This window comes from Trachinotus anak, unplaced genomic scaffold, assembly GCF_046630095.1.
Source record: "Trachinotus anak isolate AG129_WGS33_773 ecotype Australia unplaced genomic scaffold, CSIRO_AGI_Tana_v1 ptg000038l, whole genome shotgun sequence".
NCBI lineage: Eukaryota > Metazoa > Chordata > Actinopteri > Carangiformes > Carangidae > Trachinotus > Trachinotus anak.
Window position 1 is genome coordinate 392,501 of NW_027273889.1, and position 19,646 is coordinate 412,146.

Sequence of the window (19,646 nt, forward strand, 5' to 3'; positions counted from 1 at the left end):
GGCAGGGGTTCACGGCACCTGGCGGTGCCTGACATCACCTTTGGAGTCACAACACGGTCAGACAATAAAAACACAGAAGTGATTATTGATTATTGATTATTGATTATTGATTGATGGTTATTGATGTGCCATGGTGGATCTGTCCATCAGGGCATCGTCTCCACTGTCAGACCTCCTCTCTCATCAGTACGCTCACCGCTGGCTGGACGAACAACTGAGCAGGAATCAAACCAGCAACCACAAACAGCTGCACAGGGTGAGAGAGAGAGGGTGAAGCTCGATCGCCCACTCTGTGAGTGTGTGTGTGTGTGTGTCTGTGTGTGTGTACTTGTTATCATCACATTATGAGGACATTCATGGACAAGAGGCAGCTGGTCCCCACAGGATCAGTATGACTTCATTTATTGATGTGCAACTTTTATTTTGAAATATAGAAGCACCTCACCCGCCCCTGCCCCCCACCCACTCATCCATTCATGTTAAGATTTTTTTTTTCCAAGGACACATTTATGTGTGTGTGTGTGTGTGTGTGTGTAGATGACACCAGGCTGTATTCCAGACACCAGGACCAGTCTGCTGAGGAGGAGCAGAGCTCTGCCCGTCACACAGACGCCGTTCAGACTGCCACGCTTCACACAGGTAACACACATATCCTCCCTTTCTCTCGCTCCAGCTGATACTGATGCTGAGAGACCTTCATCTCTTTTTCATACTCGTCCTCCTCCTCAGGTTCCTCCTGCTCTGGACACCTTCAGGGACCAGGAGGCTCGTCTCCGGGCGTTCAGGGCTCATCAGTCAGACTCTGTATCCAGGAGAGGACATCGGGGTCTGGGCACATACAGTCTGGACTGACCTGAGGACAAAACAGGCTGAACCCATCTCAGAGCATCTTCACACTGATGCAAATAAAAATATGAAGTATCATGAGTCAGTGTGAAGTTCTTGTGATCCACTGAGACACATCAGTGGGAGTCCCTCAGGACTCTGCACCAGGACCACGGCTTCATTCTATATGTGGATCTTTTTATGAAATGTATTGTACCATTGATGGTTAGGACTCTGTCATCTGCTGTTCTTCAGCAGCAGCAGTATAAACTGCCCAAATTCAACCTTTCTGTTTATTGCTCTTCAGCTATTATTTTATTATTACAATGTGTTGTTTAAATCACACGTTGAAAACCTTGTACTGAAGCTGAAGTGAATGGATTTGAGGATACGTCCTGTTCCAGTAGCTGAGAAAATGGGTTTAAGGTTTATACACATTTTATACCTTTTTTCTCCAACAATTTGGTTTATTGAGTTATAAAGAGTAAATACATGAAAAGTTGCACAATGTGTATAAATACTTCAGACACAATCACAGGCCTAAATAATGACAAATCAACACACAACATATTAGTCATGGAAGATTATTGGTAAAAAATCAGGATTAAAAAATATATATTATTATTATTATTATGTATTTACGTGTACATATATATATGTACATGTAAATACATCAATAATAATATAATAATAATAATATATCATACTGGTAATATAATGTAGTCTTATAATATATATATATATATATATATATAAATAATCATATAACTCACAAAAACTCACAGATCTGATGATCTATTAATGTGTTTTCTGTTACTGAGAAAAAGAAGAAATAATAGAAAAACTGAGTTAAACAGTAAACAACACAAACCAACCACAACAACTACAAACACCACAGTTACAGACTGTAAACTGAACACACACACACACACACACACACACACCATCAGCTGGAGGAGGAGCAGAGTTTAATAAATCTTTACATCCTTTTTTTTGTTATTAACAAACCTCTCTCTCTCTTTCTCTCTCTCTCTCTGCCCGTGGTGCTGAAATCAGCTGCTGATCGATCGATTCATTTTCCATCAATAATCATCCTCCAGGTGTTAAACTCTTATTTTCTTAATTCGATTCAAATCTGGATTTTTTTTAAAAATTCTAAATTTCTTTAAACTGAGGACAATAAATCAAACTAATTCTGTTTTTTCCCTGCTGGACTTCCACCGTTTCCACTGTGATGTTTCTACTGAACATCTGACTGAAGAAACGGAGATGGAGGTTTCTGCCTGCGGCTGCTCCAGGTTCCGCATCGACTCCCTCCTCTCCCGGCCGGATCCCCCGGAGCTCAGCCCGGGCAGCAGCACCGGTTGCTCGGCGCCTCCTTCCCCACGGAGAGAGCCTGTTCCACGGCCGGAGTCTCCTCTGCTGCCCGGTCAGCTCCAGCCCCGCTCCGTCAGCTCCTCGTTCCTGATCCGGGATATCTTAGCGGACTGTCGGCCTCTCTCTGTCCCGGGACAGGCTGAACTAGAAGCAGAGTCGCTTCAGTCCGGAGCGGATGGAGACGAGCAGGACAAAGGTCTGAGCGGCTCCTGCTCTGACAGCGAGTTCAGAGGTAGGAGAACAAAAAATACAACATGTGATTTCATTTCACCGGTGAAATAAAAGAAGAATCTTCATCATTTGACTGACTGACAGAAAAAAGAGAGTCACAACCTCCTCACCTGGTCTCATCCAAAAACCAGAACAAAATCCAACAGTATCTGTGCAGATAAAACCTCCCACCTGGTTTTACATGAAAGTGACAGCAGGATTAAACCAGGACTGAAAACCAGGACCAAGTCCTGATCTTCAGACACTGATGGAGAAAATGTGACAAATTAAAAATAAGAGTCTGAATTTATTTTATCCTCAGCTTGAGTTCACAGATTTTCTTCTTAGAGTCATAATAACAAGTAGAATAATAAAAAATAAGGTGTAATAATAAAAAAGGTGAAATAATAAAAAGAAGGTGAAATAATAATTTAGTTTATGATATAATATCACAAATAACATGGTTCAGTTTTCTACATGAAGAACCTTAAAATTAAAATGAATAAATTAATTTTTATTGGAGCCTTTGACACACACACACACACACACACACACACACACTTGATCATGTCAGATAAACAGTTTAACCAGTTTCACCAGTAAACACCAGGTCTGTGGTTCATGTAAATCTCTTGAATCCATTTTAAAGTTTGTAGGAAGGTCTTCATCAGTAATGACCTTCATCTTCATCAGCTGATCATGGTTGTTTGTCATGAGATTTTAACAGACGCCTCAGCTGAAATAAAAAAAATCCAGTCTAATAAATTAATGATTGATAAATTAATGATTGATGAGTTAATGCTGATTTGAAGCCTCAGTTGACAGATGAATATGACAACAACCACGACGACGATGATGATGATGATAAATGTTTTAAATCAAATCTATTAAATTCTTTGACTCTAGAAATAAACTGAGCTGGTCTTCCTCTCAGACGGGGTCTTTCAGGACCCTTCAGGTCCGTGGACCCACTTCACCTGGAAACTCCAGTTATAGTTTTTAAAGCTCCACACAGTCTAAAGGCAGATGTCCATGTGTTTGTGATTATAAAGCAGGTCTAGGTTCTATATTAACACTGTGAAAGTATCAAAGCCTCAGTCCACAGAGAAATGCACACAGCCTGTATCCAGACACTGAGCCTTAAAACCAGCCGTCAGGACTTCTGGAACTTTGTGATGTCACAACAAAGCAGTCACTGCCCTGAGCCACACACCAAGCCCCGCCCACCTGGACCCACCATCCAACCTTGCAGGATTTGGTTTCTCTGAGTGTTTACCTGAAATCTGCTATATTTTTATTGGATCATTCAGAAAACAGTCAGCCAATCAGAGGATAGACTCAGAGCTTCTAAACACAGAAGAGGAGTAAAATATGGACCTTTAAATTTACTGTGACATCAGACAGGTGCGTCCTCAAACCTGCTCACTAAACTGTCTGCTGCTTATGGCCCAACAGAGAGTTCTGACAATGTCCTCAGCTCAAGGCCTGGAGTTGTCTGAAATGTTCAAAGATCAGTCATGATAAACTCACTGACCAATCACCTGGCAGGACTGACATGATGTCATTTCTACCTGTCAATCATTCAGTGCAGGGCGGGAACTCGGACCCTGCTGCAGGCCACCTGAAGAAGCCTCGTAAAGCTCGGACGGCGTTCAGCGACCAGCAGCTGTCGCGGCTGGAGAGAAGCTTCCAGAGGCAGAAGTACCTGAGCGTCCAGGAGCGGATGGAGCTGGCGGCGTCGCTGCAGCTCAGCGACACCCAGGTCAAGACCTGGTACCAGAACAGGAGGTAACACACCTGTCCGGGAGGAGCAGGACGCACAGCCACAGACTACACAAAGTGACTCAGGATGATGCTGCTGCTCTTTTGTGTGTCTTTGTGGTCGGTTTGTGTGTTTGTGGTCGGTTTGTTTGCATAATCATTTCTAAGGTAAACATCAGATGAGAACTTTGTTATTGTTGTGTAACATTATTGTGTAACAGACTTGGAGAAACTAACAGGAGTTAACTGTTTGTCTGAGTTCAGTATCACTGCAGACACACACTCTTGTGCGACATGCTCTGATTAATAATTAACACTGTGATCAATAATTCAGTGTGTGTTGTAATTAAGAATCAAAAATTAATGCAGAAACAAATCTGGAGCTTTTAGTGCAGCAGAGAGGAGATGGGGGGGTGATCTTTTATTTAGTGATTTATTTTTACTGTCCCCGCCCACAGAGAACCATGTGCTGTGATTGGCTGGAGGACTAAATCTGTCTAATGTACTTTCCCAAAGATTTTAGTTTAAAGTAAAACTAAGACCTACTGAAGCAGGTGCAGTCATGACATCACTTCCTGTCTGAAGACAGCTGTGTTTCCTCCGTCAGGACCAAGTGGAAGCGTCAGTCGGCTGCTGGTCTGGAGCTGCTGGCTGAGGCCGGCAGGATGTTCCTGCCCACACACTACCTGTACCCTCCTGCCCCGCCCACACTGGACCTATACCTGTACAGAAGCCACACCCACAACCAAACAGCCCCGCCCCTGCTGCCATGCATCCTGACCCACACTGAACCACATCCCCGCTGACACCAGCACACTGGGAGCAGCTCATGAATGTCGGAGATAAAACTGAAAAAATTTACTGTTGATTTTTTACAGAATAAAGTTTCTAAGAATTTCATTGGCCGACTTGTTTCCACTGTCTCTGGTTCTCCATGTAGTTCAGGGACTAGATCCTGGAACCAGACTCTGCTAAGGATGTGCCCCCCACCCAAATTCAGGCACTCTTGATTGTGATTGGTCGGCAGATATGACATCACAACACAACTACAGCAAAAACAACAACAGAAACCAGACGAAAGGACCTGGTCCAGGACCTGGACTCAGACTTTAGAAACCAGGAGGTGGAGCCGATCTTCATCATTACTATGAGTAATAATGACTCAGACAGGTGATCGGACAGGTGGGGGCGCGATGTTTTGAACACGTCTGTAGTTGTTTTCATTTTCTACATTTTTCAATAAACAGAATCCTCCCTGTTTGATCTGGTTCTGGTTCCGTCTGTGTTCTCATGATCTGTGATGTGGACTAGATGTTGGTCTCCTTTAACACACTTGGGACCTGCTGCCTAGATTCTGAGGGGTGAGGGTTCTTGACAGCATCTTGCTTGAGGGCACTTCAACGACCCACCCCCCCCATCTGATGAGGGGGCCCCCTCCTTCCTCAAACAGTCTCAGTTTACGACCAAACAAACTCAAGGGTCTGAACAACTCAGTCTTGTGGGTTTTCTTCCCCAGACTGGATCACTGATAGGACTGGCCTGGACTGGATCCCTGGACTGGAGTCCGGCTGATGGTGGTTTTGCCTGAGCCGTATCTTACTCCAGGTGACTGGTCCGGTCTCTTCCAGTCTCTGGTCTACAGCAGGCTTCAGGTCTCTTGTTCATTTTCTGTCCATTAACTCAACTTCCTCCTCAAACACTCGTCATCCAATCAGACGTCGGGACGTTTCGTTCAGGACCAGACGCTGTGACAGTGAATCGCTGATCAAATATTAAAGAGAGTGAAACAGTGAGTGTGTGTGTGTGTGTGTGTGTGTGTGAGGCTCTGATCGACAGTCAGTGTGTTACCTTGGTGATGAGCTGCTGTGGGCGGGGTCAGCAGAAAAAAGATATCAGCTTGAGTGTTTGTTTTATTTTGAAGATTTCCTTTTTACTGTCAAAATGACTTTTATTTTGGAACTACAGTCTGTGGAACCGACCGACTTCATGACACTTCAGTTACAGTCTAAGCTACACTTTGGGGCCCCTGATACTACAGTACTACTACAGTAGTATTACAGTAGTAGTACTGTGGTAGTACTGCAGGATTCATACACAGATGATCTGCAGCTGCAGAGTAAAAACAATTTTATTTTGCTTTTCTCTGCTTCATCGTCGGCGTCCGATGTTTAAATAAAGAAACAATCCAAACACATGATGACATCATCATCCTGACAGTGATGAGTGGGTGTGGTCAGACCAGCAGAATGACACACAAACGTCTCCAAAATCGTTCTGTCTCTCAAATTTGTCTTCTGTTCTGTTTGATCACAGTCAGACTTTTCCAGGACTTTTCCAAGACTTTTCCAGGACTTGCAGACATCCTGTAGGTAAGTCAAACTGCTCAGTGTTTAAGATCTGGATACCTGTGAACACCTGAACGCTCAGGTGACACAGTGAGGAGGCATCAGTCAGCTGCTCCTGGGCCCTCCTCCTCCTCCTCTCCTGACTGACCGAACATCTTCTTCTTCTTCTTCTTCTTCTTCTTGGCACAACCTCCCTCCAACCCACTGGAGAACTCAGAGTGGAACAGACTGACCTCCCTCTGACCGGGACAGAACCTGCGGAGGAGAGAACATGGAGGTGACTGTCACTGTGACTGATCCTGATCCTGGTCTCAGTCAGAAACCTGGTCCTCCTGGTCCATATTATATTCAGCTTTCTCTCACTCTATACACATATACACACACACACACACACACACACACACACACACACACACACACACAGTCCCAAACACTCACTACACGGATTAATGCACCATTTCCTCCTGATGATAAAAACCAGGGCTGTGACGTCATTATTGATTTATCAGCTGATTATTGTTTTTAATCAAATGTTTTATTCAAGTAAAAAAGTCAAGCAACAGGAAGCGAAGAGATGAAGAAGAGCATCATCCTCACGTCTCAGAATCTTAAAAACGATTGAAACGATTCTTGAATGAAGTAAAATTGTTGTAGCTGATTCATTTTGTGTTGACAGACTTATCTATCAATGCACTGATGACTGCAGCTCGTTAAAAACTGGCGCTCAGCAGTTTGAGCCTTTTTATGCCTCGGCAGCAGTCAGAGCCGGCGCCATATTGTTTCTGTGTCGTCACACAGCAATTCTGACAGAAGTTAGTCTTATTATTTGATCTGACTGTGGATAAACAGGATGTGATGTGAGTGCAGGAGCGAGACGACACAAGGAATCTGTTGATCTGAGGAGTTTTAAAGATTCACGTTCAGCTCGGAGCTGAGAGACACAGACAGAGGGACGAGTTTAGAGACGCACCGACACGCTGCTGGTTTGGTCTGAACATGGATCAGATGATGTCATAAAGGGAGATGTCCCAGGATCACCTGAACGCACCATTACACAACTGACCAGCTCCCAGAGGACTGTGGGAAACTGAGGGACACACACCTGTAATTATGTCTCTACTGACCACTGGCTGTGTGTGTGTGTGTGTGAGTGTGTGTGTGTGTGTGTGTGTGAGTGTGTGTGTGGTGTGTATGTGTTGTGTGTATGAGTGTGTGTGTACTTGTACTTGCTACACAGTAAGGACCAAAAAAAGTATTTTACTAACAGAGTGAGGACATTTTGGGAAAGTGAGGACATTTTGGCCGGTCCTCACTTTGAGACACCTTCAAATCACATGTTGAGGGTTAAGACTTGGTTTTAGAGTTATGGTTAGAATCAGGTTTAGGTTAAGGTCAGGGTCAGGGTCAGGGTCAGGGTTAGGCTCTCAGTTGTGATGGTTAAGGTTAGGGTAAGGGGCTAGGGAATGCATTATGTCAATGAGAGTCCTCACAAAGATAGAAGTACAAGTATGTGTGTGTGTGTGTGTGTGTGTGAGTGTGTGTGTGAGAGTGTGTCTGTGTGTGGTCAGAATGTGTCCAGACAAGCCTGCTGTGAGGAGCAGCTGCTAACAGCAACACACACATTAAACACACACACTCAGACACACACACAGTCCTGCGTGTAAACATGATCTGTGACTGAGGGGAGCACTGCTCTAATTATGGAATCGAGTGTGTGTGTGTGTGTGTGTGTGTGTGTGTCAGTCATCTCAGCAGGGGGCCTGTGTTAATGAGCAAAGACAGACAGATGTGTCAGACACACACACACACACACACACACACACACACACACACACACACACACACACACACACACAATAACAGAATATTTAACCTGTTGTTTTAATACAGGTGTCCGCTGTGCGTTTGTGGGTGGAGTTAACTCTGCTAAGCATTCTGACATTTTGCTGGTGAAAAGCTCTTAATGTGAAAGATCGACAGCAGGAAATGTTTGACTGAAATCCCGAACACAGGGACTGGACTCTGATTCTGAACCGGACACGTGTCATCACGGCGTGGACCAGCTAGAGCGGACTGACCCGGGGACAGAGAAAACCCCGTTAGACTCACCTCCTCTCTCCAGCTCCACGCGGTCCCACCGTCAGGCCGCTGGTCGGCTTCTTCTTCTGGCTCTTGACGGGAATCCTGGTCTGGTTCCTGCTGAGGTTCTTGTTGTTGTGTTTGGCCCTGGGGCCCGCGGGGCTGGCGGCGAAGCTCAGACCCTGTGGAGCGTCTCTGAGGCCGAAGCTCTTGGCGGTGTGTCCCAGGTGGAGGGAGCGGATGTGGAAGATGTGTTTGAGGTGAGCGGGATAGGTGGTGTACGCCCGCAGGAAGGACTGCAGCGCTGATGACATCACAGTGACATCACACAGACATGTCAACCATCTAACTTCGAGGTTACGAGACATCACAGACAGACAGAGCAGGTGAACGTACCTTTCTTGGCGGTCTGCACTGACTGAGCGTCTGAGTGAACCAAGTTCTCAAACTGTGTCTGTAGAACCGTCGCTCGCTCCCGGATCTCCTGCTCCAGAGCTCTGGATGAACTCTGACACACACACACACACACACCACCATCATCATCCCTCACATCAACACACACACAGGACATCAGACCTGTTTCCATAACGACAGCTGGACTCTTAATGAGAGACTGTTTCACTGTGTTTGTCACTTTGGTGCCGCTGAGCAAGGCACTGATGTCCAGACTGATCAGACTGAGCTGTGTGGTCGTCAGTGAACACACCATCCTGCTGGTCCCTGTTGATCTTACTGTCCCTCCTGGTCCCTGTTGGTTCCTGCTGGTCTTACTGTCCCTCCTGGTCCCTGCTGGTTTTACTGTCCCTCCTGGTCCCTGCTGGTCCCTGCTGGTTTTACTGTCCTCCCTGACTGGGTCTCACCCGTTAATTCAGTCCCTCAAATTGTTCTGAGTCTTGGACCGATCCAGAATCCACCAGGCCCTCAACAGAAACCTCTCCATGGGTTGAGCTGGTCTCAGTGCTGGTCTGAGTATGATGGCGTCTTACCTTGCTGTGGTATTTGCCCCGCCCCTTGTAGGCATCATCCATCATCAGACTGGACAGGATGTCCAGCAGCTTCATCTCTGACAGGCTGAAACACAGAAGCCCCGCCCACACAGTCAAAGCCAGGAGGTCAGTGCTGCTCTTACAGGTTACTGAGAGGTGATTGGTTGTTCTATCAGACCTGATGTTGTGATTGGCCAGCTCAGTGACGAAGGCGGTCTCAGCAGGGGTGAGGAAGAGGAGGCTGCTTCCTCTTCCTCCGATACGTGCTGTGCGACCGACACGGTGAACGTACTCTGCTGCCGCTGTTGGAGGAGTGTACTGTGGAGACAGGACGCCCACCCTGAGTGACCCGTTTATTAGGAACACCCACTGACACTGACACTGCTCTAACCCACTGACTGGACAAGAAAACACAGGTGAACACACCTGAACGTCAAGTTTGGTTTTTCTCATCCAAGCTGAAGAGCTAACACATACCTGAAGAATCCAAGTGACCTGAGGAAGGTCCAGACCTCTGGCTGCTACATCCTGCAACACACACACACACACACACACACACACACACACACACACACACACACACACACACACACACACACACACACACACACAGAGTCAGAGAGCAGCAGCTGACTCTTCAGTGGGGGAAGTGTAGGGGGTAAATCTTTGGCATCACTTCCTGTGTCAGGAGGAAGTTCAGACACTGACCGTACAGATCAGGACTCCGGACGCTGACGCTGAAAACTGCTGGAACACTTCTGAGCGCTCCTGTTGGACGAAACAAACACACCTCACAGTCTGTGGCTCAGGTACACCAGCTGATCACAAAATCACATGACACAGGAAAGCCGGATTTTCGCCAGGCGCTCTTACCTCTTGTTTCATGTTGCCATGGAGACGCAGGAAGCTGAGGGGAGGCTTGCGATTGGCCGAGGGCCCAGAGAGGACAGAGGTGAAGAGAGAGTGGAGGAAGTCGACGACCTCACAGCTTGAGACGAAGACGATGAGTTTGTTGTTCTGAGAAAACTAAAATACAACAGCCTGTCAGTTCATGATGACGATGACGATGATGATGACGATGACGACGACGACGAGGACACTCTCATAAAATCACCTTGAAATAGCTGAAACAATAAATTACATTAATTTAAAGGAGCTAAATGTGGGTTTTTTTTCTATTTTTGCTTCCCTGAACTGACACCACCCACTCCGGGTGTCGGCGGCAGAGAAAACAAACACAGCCTCTTTAAATTACATGAATATAAACAAAATAAACACATTTACATATTTTCCTTCCTGATGTTTAAAAACAACATGATGCGACACATTAATCAGACTGAACTCTGGGAGTTTATATATGATTACAATCGTATATATTTATGTCTGTGAAGCTCTGTGGAAAAAGTTGACATGAAGAGGCTTTTATTTTGAATTTCCTCTCCAGATCATGTGATCTGGACAGTATTGAGTCTGCACCCTGAGCTCTGCGTCCTGTCCCAGTCTGGATCAGCTCCCTCACCTGACATTTGTCCAGTATGAAAGCAGCCAGACAGACCAGTCTGACCTTACTGGGAACCACCACCACAAACTGCTTCAAGGCCTCTGGTACAGCAAAGCTCTCTGATTGGATGGCCGGGCCGGGGTCAGAGGTCACAGCAGTTACGGTGGTGAGGTCAGAGGAGGTAGGGCCAGACACGTGGATGCTGACGGGGTCGTTCAGACAAACATCTGCGAGGCGAGTCACACCTGAAACACAGGAGGAAGTTAAACCTTTCTGACGACAACACCTGAGGATCTGACACACAGGTGCTTCCTGTCCCTCAGAGGACTCCGCCCCTAATGTACAGCTGTTCAAAAGACTTTGTTAGCATGGATACCAACGATTATAGACCTCCAAGTCACACCTGACCACTGCAACCTTTATCACAGATCATCATCCTCCTCCTGACTCACAGATCTGGTTCAGTGTGACATCACTTCCTGAGGATGTCATCATCTCTTGTCCCTCCAGAATAAAGTTCCAGAGAAACAGAGGCTGCAGAACTTCACTGAGAATCCTCCTGTTTTTAGTTTCCAGTGTCACAGTGATGATGTCATGACACCAGCAGTTCGGTTGTCTGTACTTTAACCCTCAAACAGCCCTTTGAAGCGATGAGAACCATGAGGCCAAAACGTCCTCGTGCTGTAAGGTCTGTAAGTCAAACTGGTCCTCACAGAGGTGGAAGTGACAGTAAAGAAGAGAAGAAGAAGAACAGAGTCTTTACCGTGAGTCAGCGTCGCAGACAGCAGGACGTTCTGTCTGCTCGGTCCTGTGGAGTTCACACTGTTCAGTATGACGCTCAGGTCCTTCTCGAAACCCAGGTCCAATGTCCTGAACACACACAGACAAAGGGATGGTCACCATGGAGACCTAATGGAGGTCTGAAGATGAACTGAGTGATCCTGCACCATCTGCAGACTCAAAACCTGTTGTCAACAGTTGTGTTTTAAAGGGACAGAGGTAAAGGTCAGAGGTCAGAGGTCGACCTCCAACTACACAACACAAAGTGTCTGTCAGTAAAGACACAGACGACACGTCAGTGTTTGTTCTCGAACGCTCCTCTGAACACTCAGCGTGTCAGACGCAGGTTCAGGTGAGTGACTTACCTGTCGGCCTCGTCCAGGATCAGCCAGCGTACAGCGCTGAAGGCGATGCTCAGGGTGTGTTTGATATGATCCACCAGACGTCCAGGGGTGGAAACCAGGATGTTGATTCCTTTACGCAGCCTGAGGAGAGACGGGACAGGATGACTAAAACCTCCTCAAGGACCCTGGAACATCTTAAAACTCCATGTTTCCAGGAAACATCCAGATCTGCTTCCTGCTTCCTGCTTCCTGCTCCAGAGGATGAACTGCTCTAGCTCCGCCCTCGGGTTCAAGCTGTGACATCAGGATGTTGTTTGTTCAGACCGTGGCTGTAATGATCTCTGCAGCCTCTATGAGGCATCAGAGGACCTTAGAGTCTTTACAACCTCCTCAGGACTCCTGGAAACTCCTCAAGGACTTCCAGACCTTCAACAAGCAACAAAGTTCATGTACTCCTGGAACTGACCCAGACCACCAGCTTCACTTAGTCCTGGAACCTTCAAGGACCTCAAGGACCGCTTGTAGCATATTTTACAAAAAGGGCTGATGGAGGAAGAGGAGGGTGGAGGAGAGTGTAAAGTGGAGGAGAAAGGAGGAGGAAGGTGGAGGAGGAGAAAGGAGGAGGGTGGAGGAGGAGGAGAGTGGAGGAGAAAGGAGGAGGGTGGAGGAGGAGGAGGAGGAGGAGGGTGGAGGAGGAGGGTGGAGGAGAAAGGAGGAGAGTGGAGGAGGAGGAGGAGGAGGAGGAGGTTGGAGGAGGGTAGAGGAGGAGGGTGGAGGAGAAAGGAGGAGGGTGGAGGAGGGGAGGGTGGAGGAGAAAGGAGGAGGGTGGAGGAGGGGAGGGCGGAGGAGAAAGGAGGAGGGTGGAGGAGGAGGAGGAGGAGGAGGGTGGAGGAGGTATACAGAGGTAGTGAACGTACCTGGCCTTCTCTGCCTTCCTCTTCTCTCCTCCCATCAGAACACCTGGGACGATCCAGGTGAACGGCTGCGGAGAGAGAGTCACACTGATGATGATCTCTGTCGTCTCAAAGACCAATCAAGACAATAATCAGCATATTGACTGGTCATTAAAAAATCATTGGTTGCCATGTCGATCAGCGTCATGGTAACACTGCAGTTGTTGAGGACAACGACCATAAAATCAAATCTCTCCACATGAGATGGGAACCAGAGTTCATCCTGAGTGTGATGTCAGAGGGGGGTGTGATGTCAGAGGGGGGTGTGATGTCAGAGGGGGGTGTGATGTCAGAGGAGGGTGTGATGTCAGCGTTACCTTCAGAAGCTTCTGGAAGGTCTGGAAGGTCTGCAGGGCGAGCTGGTGGAGAGGAGGAGAGTCAGTCAGTGACAGAGGACACAAGCTCTCACAGGTGACAGGTGACACATCACAGGTCCTTCACTTCCTATCTCCTTTCCTAACCACTTCTCCTTGAGCTCAGTGGAAACTTAATGAGGTCAAGGAAAGAAGTGAAGGAGAGTTCATGAGGACACTTGGCTACGTCATCATGTCAGTGGATGTTATTCATGTAGTTTGCTTTAAGTGCTGCTGCTGCAAGGAATTGTGGGACGGCACGATCTCCTGTCCTTTCCTGAAGGAAGGTCCAGTGTCTTCTATGCTAAAGGAGACAACGCACTGAAGCTCCTTTCACTCAGTTTCAGCCTTAAACATGTTTTTGGAGTATTGACACGTCCTCTGAACCTGAAGATGATGATGCTGATGATGATGATGATGATGATGATGAGTTACACCTCGTGGGACCAGCTGAGCGTGCTCAGTGGAGTGGTCTGGGATGTTCCCTCTGTTCTTTAAAACAGAGGCTGACGGGTCCTTCACCCCTTGAGACCCACAGTTGGATGTCTCTGTTCTCTCACTGTCACAGATTCAGAATCAGCTCGACCTCAGGTAACTACACCTGTGACGTTTAGAGCGTCTCCTCTCCTGTGGGCTTGAGAGGGTTAACAGCAGCACAGAGCAGGTGAGAATGAGGACAGGTGTGTGTCGGACCGAACCTCTCTGGTGGGGACGATGATGACAGCCAGAGGACCGTCTGACCTTCCCACCTTGGGCTGGACCGACTGAAGACTCTGGACCAGGGGGACGGCGTAGGACAGGGTCTTCCCTGCAGAGACACAGGTGGGACCATCACTGAGGCTTCTGTGCAGACTCTGAGAACCTGATCCAGGATCAGTCTCAGGCTGATCTGACTGACAACCAGCTGCCTCGCCTCATGACTGACACCTGGTAAAGCTCAGGTACAGGTGAGTGTCGGTGTCTCACCTGAACCCGTCTGAGATCGAACCACGGCATCTCGTCCTGACAGAAGAGCTGGGATGGTCTGTTTCTGAACACTGAAAAAACACACACACACACACACACACAAAATCATTTTCATGTGGGCTCCAATGCAGGAAATCAGCAATGGTTTCATTTCCTGATTCACTGATTAAACCGACCTGGTCAGTGTGGAAACATTCAGGACTTTGTTCAGTGTCACCACCTGGAGGACAGAAACCAGCCAATCAGAACACAGAACAGCGTACACTGGTGATTAATACAAGTGTGTTCTTCATCTATCTTTGTGAGGTCCATTAGGAGCTACAGGGTCACACTTCCTGTTAGTGACAACTAAGAAAGGGCCCTGATAACTGGTTCCATCCTGGATCTGGTCCCTGGATCCATCACTAACAAATCTCTGATGAATCACCAACGACTGTCTGTCTGTGTGTGTGTGTGTGTGTGTGTGTGTGTGTGTGTGTGTGTGTGTGTGTGTGTGTGTGTGTGTGTGTTACCAGGTGTGGGTGCAGGTCCAGGTCTGAAAATGAATCACTGGTGAAAATCTTCTCCTTTACCTGAGAAACAACTGGTCTGAAGGAAGGAAGGAAGAAGGGAAAGAAGGAAGGAAGTGAAGACAAAGTGAAGAGGAATGACATCATTAAAGTTCATTGGTGACTAATCAATAAAACTGATCAGACATATGTGAGAAACTGAAACGGTGACATCAGCTGACTGAGACATGAACCAATCAGAACCAGAGGAGAATCTGTGCAGCCAATCAGACGAGGAGCTGGGTACCTGTGGATCTCAGGTATATCTGGGTTGTGTTTGAATAGTGAGGAGGTCTTGATGCTGCTCCTCCCCGCCTCCTTCACTCCGTCCTCCTTCTCCTTTTTCTTCTTCTTCTTCTGTGGTGCCCCCCCCTCTGTGGGCTCAGGGGGCGGAGACTGGAGACGCCACATGACACAGATGATAATTATTATAATATAACAACAGACGTGGTCACTTCCTGGTCCAGACACTGCAGGTAGATGTTTCCTTCACATGTGAACAGAAGGTGTTTACCTGTGAATGAGCAGGAGGCGGGGCTTCAGTCTGTACCTGCTCCTGCTCCTGCTCTGCTGTGTCAGCCTGCTGCAGCCTCCTCTGCTCCTCTGACGAGGAGCTGAACCTCCTCTCCTCGGCTCTCTGCCTCTTCTGGACGTCACACACAGAAACACTTCAGCCTCAGAGAAGCAGCTCTTATTGTGAAAATCCAGCTTTCAGTGAGTCTGACAAACTGAACCAGGATCAGACTGAAGACACTTAGACTGGGTCAGGTCCAGTTTAAGAACAAGCCTCCCACACAGATCTGAGACCAGTGTTGTCAGACACTAAATCAGATCCTCAGTCTCACCCCGTCAGAATAAAAGCAGCTGTTTGCTGTACGTCAGTCACAAAACAACCAAAATCACTTCAACCCGCTCAGGTGGAGACGTCAAGCACGGATCACATCAGTTCATCATACAGAGGCTGTTCAACACATGACAAATACCCCTGCAGACATGACAAAATAAATACATACATGTACAGTTTACTCACCGTCAGACTGTCGGCTCCTTTAAGATATTTAACTGAAGTATTTCTGCTTCATTTCTCTCAGTGGCTGCATTTAAATTATTTATCAGCTTTACATTTGTATCTATTTATTTATAGATTTTTTTTCCAGTGCATTTGGAAGCTCGTAAAACAAACTGAGCTCTGCACTCCAGGTTGGTTTCATCTGCTGCCTGTCAGAAAGTCAGAGTCTGACACAAACCAGGTCTATGTTTCCTGAGACACAGACAACCTTAGCCTGAGACTGGGGGGCCAGCTCCAGACTGATACTCACTCTGGCCCATCTCTGCTGAGCACTCAGAGGTTTCCTCCTGGAAGACAGAGATGAGGGCGAACTGCTGCTGATGTTAAGACACAGCTGGTCATCTGCTGATGACATCATCAACACACCTGAGCCACACACACATAGAGTCAGGTCAGACGTGTGTTTGTACAGAAACATACAGAGCAGTTATTTAAATCTGTGTATTAAAATGACTGGGATCATTTCTCACTCATGCCAGACTTCATTCAAAAAAACTGCAGATTTACTTGGCAGCAAAATATAAAACATAAAATGACTCAGAACCTGCGTGATCCATCAAATTCTGTCTTTGTGTTGGAGCGTCACTGTTTAATTAATACAGGTGAGACTCTGAGCAGAGCAGCTCATGTGTTACAGGACATGAGATGAGCTCTGAGCCGGTGCTCCACTGTTTGATAGGACACATGTGCGGCTGTTTGAATCAGACCGACCCTCACTGTGTTTTTGTGAAGAACTAAGAGAATAACACAAGCACCAAATGTTAAACCCTACAAATTTACCAAAGGCACCCCTGTTTGGCTCAAACTGACTTGTGCCGAAGTTAAGACTGACAGCTGTTGATGTCTTCAGAGTTTAACAGAGTTGTTATCACTTGTGTTTCAAAGTCTGACGGGGAAGGAAACGTTAAACTGACACTTTTCTGAACGGAGTCTGGCTTCATGTGCAGGAGGTTCAGTGTGTGCTACAGCTAGCCCGCACAGCAGTTAATCAATCAATCAGACACAAATTAGTCAAATAAGATCGATGATGTTCACGTTACATTACAGCAACGACACCAGCTACACACAGACACGTGTTTGTAGCTCAGACTAAGTTGTAGCTTAGCAGCTAACGCTAGCCCCATGCTAACAGCAGCTGTTTCCGGTCTGTAAACAGATTTCACTTTAACCTCGTGAAGAAAAACAAGGATAAAACAGAAAAATAGAAAAATTAAAACTCACCGAACAAATCGACCCGCGTGGGAAACTGTTCCTGGTGCGTCACTGAAGCCCCGCCTCCTCCACAGCTGATTTAGTGAGCATGCGCCGTAGCTTTGCCTGTTATTTTGAGTTTTTTTTCCTTCTTGAATGTATAATATAATATAATATAATATAATATAATATAATATAATATAATATAATATAATATAATATAATATAATATAATATAATATAATATAATATAATATAATATAATATGAGTTATGACTAATTAGTTTTTCAATAATGCTTCCTGCTGAACAGGAGAAGCAAATAAAGAAACAAATATTGAATCAGTGTAAATCAACAGAAATGATCACTGAACTGGTTCAAACAGGATCCAGGTCCTCAGACTGTTCACATCTGCAGGACCTGAGTCCTCATCACAGTTTGACTCAGAGGATCCAGATGTTTCTGACAGTTATGAACAAAACAAATCCAGAAGCAGACCTGATCCAGAATGAGCTGAGCTAGACCTGACCCTCATTAGATCAGGTCTGACAGGGGCCTGAGGACACTCAGACCCTGTCTGTATATAGACCTGACCCTCATTAGACCAAATCCAGAAGGGACCAAACAAAAGCCAGACCTGGTCCTCTTAGGTTTTAGTTACACTGACTGTTTGAAAAGAGGAGACCTGATCCACAATGGACCTGAGACTCAGCCTGAAGACCGGATAAGCTGGACCTGACCTGGATCTGGTCTTGGTTTGTAACTGAGTGGACCTGTGAAGACAGATCAGCAGTCCGTCTGAAGACCCTGGTGCCGTGCTCAGAGGCTTCCCGGCAGGATGAGGCAGGGTGGACAGTGTCTTCGGTCTCCGCAGCAGACGAGGACAGACTGTCCATCATCCCATCAGCAGCCGTCAGGTCCGTTTACCTTCCCGCCCCGCTTCCTGTTGTCGACAGGAAGACTTAAAAATAGAGCTGTCAATCAAAGCGCCAGGCGGCACCGCTGGGACTCAAACCGCCGCTCAGGAGGATTAATTATAGTCATTTACCAAAATCGTCACTTTGAAACGTCCGTGTGATTGAGCGAGCTGAGAAACTGACGGAGAGAGTTTGAAGTGAAGCAGATATTTTAACTGGAAGGTTTGAAGTAAACGCTGCGTCCCGAGCTGTGATAACTGCTTTTAGATCAGAGGAGACGCTGAGCGGCGTGACAGAGGAGCATCAGCTGCTGTCACTCACACACTCATGAATAATCACAGTACAACACAACAGACTGTCTGTCTCCACCGGACACAGCGGACACAGCCTGGGAGCTGAGGGATCTCTCCTCTCTGTGCTGCTTCAGTCTCATGTCTACGACAGAGTGAGTCGTGTTGGACTTCAGCTCGGTCAGACCACAACAACAGGGCCAGACCATAATCTGGACTGACTCAGGTTCTATCAGGGGTGTTCACAGCTGCGGTGCTGCTAACTCAGCTCATTGCTTCTACATTACAGTCTGGTTGTAAACCTGGTCCAGGTCTGGACCGTGTGTGGATCCCGACCAGGGGCTCAGGTCTGCACCTCTTATCTTGTTTAATGAGGAGCAGCAGTCGGAGCTTCCTGCTGGACTTTCACAGCACTGAAACCGTTGTGGTGGTTTTGGGTCTCTGGGTGCAGGTTTAGACCCTGGTCACCAAAACACTTTAAATGAACACAGCTGGCCATGGTCATGGTGGGAAGCCATGTCGGTCTTGTACTGGTCGACTGAGGATCCTGTGGTGGGTGAATGTGGGGGTGACAGTGACCCCCCCCAGTCAGAGACCATGTGACACACAGGTAGAACAGGTGAATGTGCCACCAACAGGATGTCACATCTCTCTCTCTCAGCCCTGTTTGCTCTTGTTTGCTCACACTTTTATATATAAAGTGACTCCAGGTGATGTGGGGGTGGGGGGGTGGGGCATTTACCACAATTTATTTGAAAATTAGCATCATATGAAATAATTTGAAGTCGGGAGGTGTGAGCTGATCAGAGGGAGACAGTGTCTCTGACGTCTGTCAAACGTCTCTGAAAACTGAAGCTGAACTCCAGACGTGAGCAGGTTTAAATATGATGTTTGCCTGAGGCGACAGTCCTCACACACACACACACACACACACACACACACATCAGTGTGTTTCGGGGTCAGAGAGAACTGTTGTTCCTGTGTGAAACAACAGTGTTTAATGTGTGAATCTCCAGAGAATCATCATCATCAGTCTGTTGTTGCCTCGTGTCAGACCTTCACCATGTGCTGCAGTCTGATGACAAAACGCCCATCAGGAGATCCATGTCAGAGTAACAGAGGAGGATTTGGACCAGGACCTTGAGGCTGAG

At 46.9% G+C, this 19,646-nt stretch overlaps 3 protein-coding genes across 3 annotated transcripts in view; 2 read left to right on the forward strand and 1 right to left on the reverse strand.

Annotated features, from left to right (window-relative positions):
* The window catches only part of cfap77 (cilia and flagella associated protein 77), a 4,788-nt gene extending 3,844 nt beyond the window's left edge, over window positions 1-944 (forward strand). Inside the window, exons 4-7 of the mRNA XM_071472401.1 lie at window positions 1-56; window positions 151-256; window positions 538-639; window positions 730-944. The exon at window positions 1-56 is cut by the window's left edge and continues 188 nt beyond it. Coding sequence (XP_071328502.1) covers window positions 1-56; window positions 151-256; window positions 538-639; window positions 730-852 — 387 coding nt within the window. The 3' untranslated portion in view covers window positions 853-944. The remainder of the gene's footprint in view (window positions 57-150; window positions 257-537; window positions 640-729) is intronic.
* A 944-nt stretch (window positions 945-1,888) lies between these two features.
* barhl1a (BarH-like homeobox 1a) lies at window positions 1,889-5,149 on the forward strand. The gene is made up of 3 exons (XM_071472348.1): window positions 1,889-2,434; window positions 3,999-4,200; window positions 4,781-5,149. The coding sequence occupies exons 1-3, from the start codon at window positions 2,095-2,097 to the stop codon at window positions 4,977-4,979; spliced, it is 741 nt and encodes a 246-aa protein (XP_071328449.1). The 5' UTR covers window positions 1,889-2,094; the 3' UTR covers window positions 4,980-5,149.
* Window positions 5,150-6,070: 921 nt separating this feature from the next.
* On the reverse strand, window positions 6,071-17,421 carry ddx31 (DEAD (Asp-Glu-Ala-Asp) box polypeptide 31). Its single transcript, XM_071472339.1, has 21 exons — window positions 17,319-17,421; window positions 16,348-16,463; window positions 15,543-15,674; window positions 15,276-15,424; window positions 14,993-15,068; window positions 14,657-14,700; window positions 14,481-14,551; window positions 14,213-14,322; window positions 13,479-13,520; window positions 13,126-13,190; window positions 12,230-12,349; window positions 11,848-11,954; window positions 11,103-11,329; window positions 10,457-10,609; window positions 10,292-10,351; window positions 10,061-10,111; window positions 9,762-9,901; window positions 9,584-9,668; window positions 8,994-9,105; window positions 8,628-8,901; window positions 6,071-6,773 (listed from the first exon to the last, which is right to left on the reverse strand). Exons 2-21 carry the CDS (start codon window positions 16,453-16,455, stop codon window positions 6,620-6,622), a joined length of 2,280 nt encoding a protein of 759 aa, XP_071328440.1. The 5' UTR covers window positions 16,456-16,463; window positions 17,319-17,421; the 3' UTR covers window positions 6,071-6,619.
* Between the last annotated feature and the right edge of the window lie 2,225 nt (window positions 17,422-19,646).

Coding starts and splice junctions, on each gene's coding strand:
- barhl1a (XM_071472348.1), top strand. CDS start 2,095: ATGGAGGTTTCTGCCTGCGGCTGCTCCAGGTTCCGCATCGACTCCCTC. Junction 2,435..3,998: donor CTCTGACAGCGAGTTCAGAG/GTAGGAGAACAA, acceptor TCAATCATTCAG/TGCAGGGCGGGAACTCGGAC. Junction 4,201..4,780: donor ACCTGGTACCAGAACAGGAG/GTAACACACCTG, acceptor TTCCTCCGTCAG/GACCAAGTGGAAGCGTCAGT.
- ddx31 (XM_071472339.1), bottom strand. CDS start 16,455: ATGATGTCATCAGCAGATGACCAGCTGTGTCTTAACATCAGCAGCAGT. Junction 15,425..15,542: donor CGCCTCCTGCTCATTCACAG/GTAAACACCTTC, acceptor TGGCGTCTCCAG/TCTCCGCCCCCTGAGCCCAC. Junction 6,774..8,627: donor CGTGGAGCTGGAGAGAGGAG/GTGAGTCTAACG, acceptor TCTCCTCCGCAG/GTTCTGTCCCGGTCAGAGGG.